Source organism: Etheostoma spectabile, unplaced genomic scaffold (genome assembly GCF_008692095.1).
Source record: "Etheostoma spectabile isolate EspeVRDwgs_2016 unplaced genomic scaffold, UIUC_Espe_1.0 scaffold273, whole genome shotgun sequence".
NCBI lineage: Eukaryota > Metazoa > Chordata > Actinopteri > Perciformes > Percidae > Etheostoma > Etheostoma spectabile.
The window spans coordinates 2184804-2194509 of record NW_022605577.1 but is presented as its reverse complement, the minus strand read 5'-3'; the positions used below and the strand labels follow the sequence as shown (position 1 = coordinate 2194509).

General features: G+C 43.1%; 1 protein-coding gene and 1 long non-coding RNA gene across 5 annotated transcripts in view; both read right to left on the bottom strand.

Moving 5' to 3' along the window:
• The window catches only part of il1rapl2 (interleukin 1 receptor accessory protein-like 2), a gene marked incomplete at its 5' end in the record, with an annotated part of 503103 nt that overhangs the window by 41867 nt on the left and 451530 nt on the right, over positions 1 to 9706 (bottom strand). For all 4 annotated transcript variants that reach the window (XM_032510844.1, XM_032510846.1, XM_032510845.1 and 1 more), the window contains 1 exon segment: positions 1533 to 1665. In XM_032510844.1, coding sequence (XP_032366735.1) covers positions 1533 to 1665 — 133 coding nt within the window.
• LOC116685930 (uncharacterized) overlaps positions 5005 to 9706 on the bottom strand; it is a 9748-nt gene continuing 5046 nt past the window's right edge. Inside the window, exons 2-3 of the long non-coding RNA XR_004331084.1 lie at positions 5707 to 5710; positions 5005 to 5016 (exon numbers count right to left, since the gene is read on the bottom strand). This is a non-coding gene — a long non-coding RNA (uncharacterized LOC116685930). The remainder of the gene's footprint in view (positions 5017 to 5706; positions 5711 to 9706) is intronic.

Below are 9706 nucleotides of genomic sequence, written 5' to 3'. Positions count from 1 at the left end.
CAGTGTATGAATGTGTGTGAATGGTTCGTGTTCTATGTAAAAGCGCAAGGAGTAGTTGTTAAGACTAGAAAAGCGCTATATAAATACAGTCCTTTTACATTTGCTTTCCGTAGTTGTGCACACTCGCAAATGTCTTGTGTACTAAGTGTGTATTCCTCATCAATCTACTCATCTTTGTTGCCCCATTGGACCTGTTTTTCGGTCGTTTTCACATTGCAAAAGTTCAATGATTCAATGTTTGATCTGGAGAGCTACGGAATTAAAAATTAGATTATAAAAGATTATAAAAAGCAAAAGTTTTTCACGTGTATCCATGTAGATTGGATGATATACTGTACCTCCACATAACAGAGTGTTCACTCATTGTGCAACAGGAGTGGCTAAGTCGGTGTATGAAATTAAATATTTAATTCAGTGATTCCGCAGTACTGCAGCACAGTAGTATTCACAGGTTAAGTTTTAAAGTCAGCCTAGATTTACAGTGTGTGCTCCAATCCTCCCATCTCTTCCCTCTTCGCAGAGGAGAGCATTCACACAGCCATACAGAGGCACAGTTATTACAGCAACGAATACCATGTTTGTTTAGGCTTGTTGTTGTGCTAGAGCTTTAGCTGCCATGTGGATGTGCGTCCTGGGATGTATTATTTGATGTCCTGTGATCTCCACTAAGACTTTATAACATTTTCAACCATTACACGGCCTCTCGCTTTGCTTTAAAAAAAAGGCTTGCAAGGGTGAGAAAGGATTCGAATCATGAGAGCCCAGCCTGACACATGAACTATGCTCACTTACTGTATGTAAAACCCCAAAGTAGTCCCCTTGCATCTGTCCATTTAAAAAAGGCAGTATCAATCACTGGAAAACTGAACAAGCTGTTGCTCTGCAGACATTTTGCAGGGACATAGATAAAAATAGATCATTGATAAATCAGCATTTAGCTCTTTTTAACTGTTTTAAGGTAACATGCATCTGTTACTGATTTTTAAAGTAATGTTCCCAAGCAATACACTCTGCGTGTGTTTCAGGCAGTTTGATACCACGAGTGTTCTGATGGTTTCCATGGTGATCTGGCAGGTCGTTCTAATGATATTTGATGCCCCGCAGACAATCAGGCTTTTCCCAATAGAGCCCACTGTAATTGGTCCCAACAGGGGAGAAAATGAATTCAATTTAACTATATTATTAGTATTCATAATTTCTTTGGAAAGTTGAAAAGAAATTGTCAGAGAACTCTCAATGAGTCATAAATCATAAGACAGCAAATTAGATACTGACAGTGTGAGGAGCGCAGCTGGAGTCAAGTCTTTTTCTGAAATGAATTAACAGTAGAAACCTGTAAACCTGAGATGCTATAATTAATACTGTCATGCCGTGTCTTACAATATTATGTACAATTATGTGTATTTATTATTTACTCATCTTTGGTTCACTTTCAATTGACATCGACTGCAGTTTCTTTATTTTGTCTCCCCTCCTCCAGAAATGATGAAGGGTTAGTGGATTCATGTTTAGTCTGACGCTGGTGTATTTACCTGACTTCGCTTTCTTTAATGTGTCCTGCTAGTTCTTCGACAAACTTTTCTCCTTTCATCCAGTAGATAATAGGCCTTCTGTTTTCTCCACTGTAACCGAAAAACGCCTTGCATTCCAGACTGAGAGGCATACCTGCAACACAAAACACAACACTGTTATAATACAGACAACAGAATACTGTTATGCAACATTATTCCTGCCACGGCAGTCCAGACTGAGGGGAATGAACACAATGAAAACTGCAATATATATTGCAATATTCTGAGCAAAAGAAGAGAATGTTAATGTGTAAATATGGTGTTAAAATTAGGTTATTGTAACTGCTAAGAAGATGAGAGTAGGAAGCCTGCTGCCCTTCTCAGGAACCAGCATAGACAGCTACTGTATAGTAGGTGTGCAGCAGGGTGCCTGCTTGGAGCCCCTTGAATTGGGGTAATAAGTAGCAGGCTCCAGGCCTGAAAAGTGAAGCCAATAGTGACTTAAACCTGCAGTCTTTCTAATGGTCAGCAGCGGGCAACTCCACCGAGGTCAGATGGTATAGAAGTGTAAAGAATGACCCCTACCTCTTACTTGATTTATCTGCACATGCTGTGGCAACCATGGTATGGTTAATGTTGGGGCAATATCTCTGTAAATTAAATGGCGCACATTATTGGCCTGTGAAAGGGCACCCAAGTCCAGTCTCATGCATGAAAGTCACATAGATGTTAAAAAAATGGGCTATTTCAAAGAATATGTATTGGAAGGGCTAAATGTAACAGGTTCTGTGATTATACACACACACACACACACACACACACACACACACCCTTATGTAAGACCTTGAAAGCCACCACTCTGTAATTAAAGCTATCAATGGCGATGATGGAGTATTAATGAGCATTCTAATGGGCGCTACCTCGTTAGGCAGTCAGTTAGCAGATCATTATGATAGACCTCAGCATTATTATAATGATAACTCTGTCAGCACAGTCGAGAGTGTGTTTATCTGTGAGATTGTTGTCAGACAAGCACTTGAATTGACTGTTAACACTAAACATATTTACATTTTACACATTGAATGTGGCATATACTTGTATGTAGACTGGGTAAGCCCCGCCTACTCTGCCAGCAATTTGATTTCACCCTGCAGCTCGGTCTGGAAACCTGTTTATTTAATTCTCCTGCTTCAGTTCACAATTTTGCGGGAACCAATCACAAACTGGCTTATCTACCTGGCGTGCTATTGGTGGGTTTAACACGAAAATTATAGAGAAACGACCAAGTAGATTCTTGTTTACATTCAACATAGCGGCCACCGAACGCCACCAAAGCACAGCAACCCGTTGATGCCGCTGTCGCTTCTACGTCACCCGGATCGTTGGTCTGATTGGTTGAAGGACTTTCCAGTTGTGTACAAAGTCATTTGAACTATGGCCATTGGTCACGCCTCTTGTACAGTAGAAAATACAGAGCAGACTCCCCAGACCAACGCTCAATCTAAAATCTATTGAGCTTGGCTTGGTCTGGTGATAGCCACACTAACTTGTATGCAGAGTGAGTCAGAAATGCACAGGCGTCTGTGCAAGGTTTGTTTTCATCAGTTGAATAAACATGAGGTTTTATCAATTGGTGATGGCAAAATGCAACTGCGTTCATATGGAAAAACCAGATGATTGCTTTGTGTTTGGTTCCAGTGCTTCACTTCTTCTGATTGATGTAAAAATGGGACGACAGAAGGCATTTTGTCTGTCTATCAAAATTAGAATTTCTAACAAGCCAAGAGAGAAAGTGGACTGCAAAGCTTCATGCATTTTGCACGTTTATATTGGTGGGCGCTCACGATGTGTTTGCTTGTCTTAGTGCTGAGGCAGGCAGCATACTGTACTACCTACACCCGAAAAAATCTGAATTAGAGTGAAATTAGTTTAGCTTGATTGAGTGTTTGTGTCCCTGTGTGTAGTGTATGTAGGTGTGTAAGTGTGCTCCACAGTAATTGATTAGCACCCTGAGGGTGTGTTTGTGTTTTCATCATGTTATGGTGATTAAAACCATCAACTTTGTTTGCACTTGTGTGGTATAAAGGGGTGTGTGGGTTGTGCTTGCAGAGTGTGTGTGTGTGTGTGTGTGTGTGTGTGCGTGTGTCAGTCTCCCTCCATGACAACTACCAGCCCTGAAATCCAGTCTCATACAGCCGAGCTGAGTCATCACTTCTTTTAGAGGCTAAAGCAGCACAGTGTTTATAAGTATTTGAAAAAATAAGGTTGGTGCTGTGTTGTTGTCATTTGTATCAAAGAAACATTTTGTACAAGTGACTGATGGGAGCTTTTTTAAGTTGGTGCGTCATCATTTCGCACTGCTGCAGAGCGTGATCAATCTCACTGACCAATCACAAGTGAGAATGTAAACAAAAGTCACAACTTTTGGATGAAAACCAGTCTGATTCCAGTCTTTGTAACATTAGTTCAGCCTGACAGACTAGTCTCTGCTCTTTAAAGTGGCTGTACTGGAAATACTGAGAAAAAACAAAAAAACAGTGGGTTGGGATTGCCTCCACACTGCTCACACACCAACGCATTCTCATGAATGGGCTTGTATGATCTCGTACGAAAATGTAAGCACACCGATTTGTGTGATATCTAACGAAATTAGGCGACCGTCTGCCGGTCACATGACAGTGAAGTTCAGCGCGTTTTACCAATAAAATTAGCCGACAAAAGGTTACTGGGAGCGGGTTACAGAGCACTGTGACCATAGAGGGTGTTGCTAGCTGATCTTAGCTGACAAAATGTTACTGTAAGCTGGGGAACAGTGCTCCACGAGGGGACGGTCCTTTCAGGGGCTGTGGCAGTTAAGTTTAGCTGACAATAATTGAGTGTCACGTTTAGGCACCAAAATAACATGTTAGGATTAGAAAAAGGTTGTGGTTTGGATTGCAACACTCCCGGCACCCAAACATGCGATACCTGGGTAAAAGTATTGTGTTATCTCTACAACGCAAACTCTGCTTCCCAGCTTGAAAGCCCCTGTGTTTTATGACCCACAACAGCACACACACACACAATGGGACAGTGACTTTATTATCTGGTTACTACACTATATTTTACATAGCAAATAGTTGTTTGCTGCTATATGAATGTTCTGAATGTCGAATCATCTCTGACATTCATAACACGTAGATGCACATATAGCAGCAGCTGGATCTGAGTATCAGTCTAGACTGGGGTTTGCCCTTGGTTCATTTTGTAATGCCGCTATCCAAGCAAGAGGAACTGCTGGTTATCAGACATCGACATCTGTTTCCTTCTGCCCGTAAAGCCTTGTGTTTTGAGGTTGTTTCCTTGGTTCAGACTGCATTCCACAAAAAAACAAAACAAATCTCACTGCCCTTTTTTTTTTGGGTTCCCACCAGCCAAAGTTAACCAACTGAAAATGAAACAAATCCTCCACAGTAACACTCAACGTGATTAGTGTGAGTGACTGTGCTTTCATATTAAGCAGTGCCTGTATTATGATGTTTTTAGGGTTTAATTCCAATTCAGTTGAATTGGAACATAGTTGCTTGGGTTACTCTACCGCACCACAAGATTATTAGAAACAAAGAACGGTGTACACGATGCAAGTGTCATGACCACAAATCATCAAAAAGCAGGACAACCAAACATCAACGCTGGTCTCTGACTGATGTATGAACGGGTGCTAAAGCTGCACTAGTGGGTCAATTACAGGACTTTCTCGCAGGAGAGTGGGGTTTGTGTCCTGCGTGTGTCCTTAACTGTCCTGGTATTGCTGCGTGTCAGGGAAGCGTAGGCCGACCCACAACCTTTCCCTAAACCCAACTGTCCCGTTGTTCCCGCATGTCACGGAGAGGTCCACGTGTCACGGAAAGGTAAGCCCACCCACAACCTTTTCCTTCACATAACAGCATAATAAGGGATAGATTGTAGGCTTTTGGCTTATGCTGAAGCTAAGGGGGTTCCACCTGACCAAATGTCCAAATTTTACAAGAGGGGAGTGAGAATGTGTTGGCACGGGGACGCAACAACGGGGAACTGACACGCCACACGCCGACCACAACAACGGGACAATTGTGGTTAGGAAAAAAACCGCGGAAAGGAACTGCAACACGCGGAATGCAAACCCCAGTCTCTGGGGTGAACGTCCTGTGTTGTTCGACCCACCATCCAGACCAACTTCCCTGCGTGGACTTTTGCCTTAATTAGATTAGATTAGATTAGATTCAACTTTATTGTCATTACACATGTACAGGTACAAGGCAACGAAATGCAGTTTGGGTCTAACCAGAAGTGCAATAGCAGTAAGTGCGGATATACAATGGTTCCGTAGTGCAAGACATGGATAGTAATGAATAATATAGAAAATACTATTATAAACAGAGTTTTACAGATGGGTTTGTCCTATGAATACAAAATATAGATAACAGGATTGTGAGCAAGATTTACAGCTAGGAATTTGGTGATATTACTATAATTGCAAATTTTTTACAGATGTGCCAACAGCATATAACTAATAAATAAGGTAAAGTTTGGGCAGAATATCCGAATTAAAGTGCGGTGGAAAGTAATTGCTATTACAGTTAAAGTACGGTAGTGCGGATGTGAATGTACCAATTGGTACTGTAAATAAATAAACAGTCAGCAGTGCAAATGAAATTTAAGTAGTGCAAAAGGTAAGTGTGCAAAGATGCAGATGTAACAGTCGTTACTATAGTAACAGTCCAGTGCAGATGAACATTATAATATTGCGAAACAAATGGAGGCAGGTGTGAGAGGGAGAGGGAGTCTGTCAGTATATGAGGGAGTGGGATCAATGAGGATTAGAGTTCAATAGAGACAGCTCTGGGGAAAAAACTGTTCTTTAGTCTGCTGGTCCTGGTGCGGAGGACCCTGAAACGCCTGCCGGGGCAGGAGAAAAACATCTGTGGGCTGGGTGAGAGAGTCCTTCAGGATGCTGCGAGCTCGATGCGACAGCGTTTCCTCTGGATGTGCTCGATGGCGGCAGTGGAGTCCCGGTGATCGCTGGGCGGTTTTCACCACCCGCTGCAGTGCCTTGCGCTCTGCAACAGAACAGCTCCCATAACACACTGTTGCACAGTTTTGTCAGGATGCTTTCTATTGCACACGATAGAAGTTCACCAGGATGTTGAGGAAGCTGATTCTCCTCATGTGTCCTCAGGAAGAAGAGGCCTGGTGAGCCTTCTTGACCAGGCAGGAGGTGTTGGTTGACCAGGACATGTCCGCCGAGATGTGGACCCCCAGAAACTTGAAACTGGAGACACGCTCAACAGCCATTCCATCGATGTGGATGGTGTCGTGCGTGCCTCTTGGCTCCTTTCTGAAGTCCACGATGAGCTCCTTGGTTTTGTGGTGTTGAGGAGCTGGTTATTTTCAGTGCACCATGTGGCCAGGTGCTGGATCTCTTCCCTGTAGCAGTCTCATCGTTTGTTGCTGATGAGACCAATCACCGTAGTGTCGTCCGCAAACTGATGATGGAATTAGATTCGTACACAGGCTTGCAGTCGGAGGTGAAGAGGGAGTAGAGAACGGGCTCAGCACACAGCCCTGTGGTACCACAGTGTTGAGTGTGATGGACGTGGAGCAGTTGGAGCCTGATCGAACATTCTGGGGTCTGTTGGTAAGAAAGTCCAAATCCAATTGCACGTGGAGGTGTTTATGCCCAGGTCTCCAAGTTTGGCTATTAACTAGCCGGGATGACAGTGTTGAATGCGGACTGAAGTCAACAAACAGTATTCGTGCATAGTGTTCTTATTGTCCAGATGTGTGAGCACAGAGTGCAGTGCCATGGAACCCGCATCCCTGTGCTCCTATTGCTACGGTAGGCGAACTGGTGTGAGTCCAATGTTGATGGTACGAGTCCTTTAGGTGTGCCAGGACCAGCCGCTCAAAGCACTCTTCACGATGGGTGTGAGTGCTACAGGCGGGTAGTCGTTAAGGCACTTCGGGCTGGAGTGTTTTGGCACTGGCACAATGGACGTGCATTTAAAGCAGTTGGTACAGCAGCTTGGCAAGAGACAGGTTGAAGATGTCTGTAAAAACTCCAGCGAGCTGCTCGCACATGCCCTGAGTACGCGTCCGGATTTTATCCGGTCCAGCAGCCTTGTGCGTGCTGATCCTGCTCAGTGCCTTGCAGACATCTGTGGAGGGAGTGTGATGGGGTGGTCAGCTGAGGGTTTGAGCTTGGTGGCAGTTTCTCTGTTGTCTCTTTCAAAGCGAGCATAAAGTCATTAAGCTCGTTCAGGAAGTTGACATCAGTGGCTACGGGGGGTGGAGTGAGTGGGTTTATAGTCACTGATGGCCTGAATGCCCTGCCACATGCGTCGAGGATCAGCGTTGGAGAAGTGTCCCTCTATCTTCAGCTTGTAGCAGTGCTTGGCCTCTTTGATGCCCCTTTTCAGATTTGCCCTGGATGTGCTATAGGCCTGTGCGTCTCCTGATCTGAAGGCAGTATTGCGTGTCTTCAATAGGAGTCGCACTTTCCTGTTCATCCATGGCTTCTGATTTGGGTATGTGGTGATCTGCTTCTGGGTTGTAACAGTGTGTTGTAATACCGTAATTGTGCCGGGATCTTGAGATATGCTTCCCACTGAAATACATTACTTTAAAATTCATGCTCACCACACAAAATTAATACCATGTCATGTTCACAAATCAATAGATTAAATAACGTGAACATTTCACAAACTGCCATGAGACTGGGCTGGGAAACACTATCGCTTCATGCATTTAGTTGAGGTGTAAGATAAGAGGGTGAGGATTTGGAGGAAGGATTTCTTCAAACTTTTCACAGAGTGGAATGCACAACATTATTCACAGCAGTAACGTTGCTCTGTGTCAGCTGGTTGTGTAACTAAGCCCATATTTGACATGTTCTCAAATTGTTGGGCTGACCTGATGTTATACGATGCTAACAAGATTAGATATACAATATGCAGCACCATATGTTATGTTACGTCTAATATTGTAAACATGATATCATTTGAAACTCTTTCAGTTCCTTAAGATTCTCCGTTTTTGTAATTATTTGAGCCATTATTGTAGAATTAGCTGTGGCAATTAGAAACCCCTTTTTTCCCCACCTTGTGTTATTTTGTGATAAATCAGGGTGAATTTTTAAACAGCTGTGAAAAAACCTCTTTTCAAAGAACATCCAATTAAATTGAATGGCGGTAAACAGGTTAAATTTGTTATCACTTTAACGAGTTTACTTTAGATATTCTTAACAAATATTAAATGTTTGGGATAAACACTTGTTTCTTAAATTAAAATACATTCCGCACTAAAATTCAGAAATTGAGAGACACTTGTCCATAGGCTATATGCTGTTTGAACATCTCAACTTTTTTCCTGCCAAATTGTTTTTAAAATGTAATGAATTTTAAGTGTAAAGGTGTGGATTTTACTGAAAGCATATCTGAACATAACCTGTGATGGTTTCCATCAGTTCTTGTGATGGCAAGATCCCAAATTCCTGGAGACAGTGATGTTTCATCAACAGTGGGAGGAAGGGACAGAGGGAGGTGGGAAAACACAGAGACAGACTCACTTCTCTGCTTCTCCCTCCGTAACTACTGTAGCAACTTTTCACATCATTAGTCTGGTTCACATGTCACTCGTTGGGCTTCCCTGTTCCCCCCTTTGCTTTTCACGTCTTCTAATCACTAAAATAGATGCTCCGTCTCTCCCTGTCTTCTCTTTGTCTGCTTTGTTCTTCCCCCCTCTTTCAGGATTACCGTCTCTTCCCTAATTTTCCCTCTCTATGCCTCTTCAGTCTTTCCTCCCTTCTCTCCTTTGCACCTTTTGTTCTCTTTTTTATTTTTATCCCTCCTACCCTCTCTGTCTGTATACAAACCTTTCACCAATGCGGAAACACCTCTGCCTCTGTGAGATGTTATGAACAGTGTGTGTTTGATGGGGACAAGTAAACCCAGGTCTGTCCACCTTGAAATGACATAGTAGGACGTGTCACAAAGGGGATACCACGTAGAGTAATCCAATTACTTTGGAAACAGTAAGCAGTACAGTGAAGTACATTAGTAATAAACAGGGCTGTAGTACTGAAGTCCGGTCTTGGACTCGAGTTTTCTATGGTCTCGGACTTGTCTCGGTCTCGGTCACTGGTCTTGCCAGATATGGCTTTTGGTCTGGACCGAGTC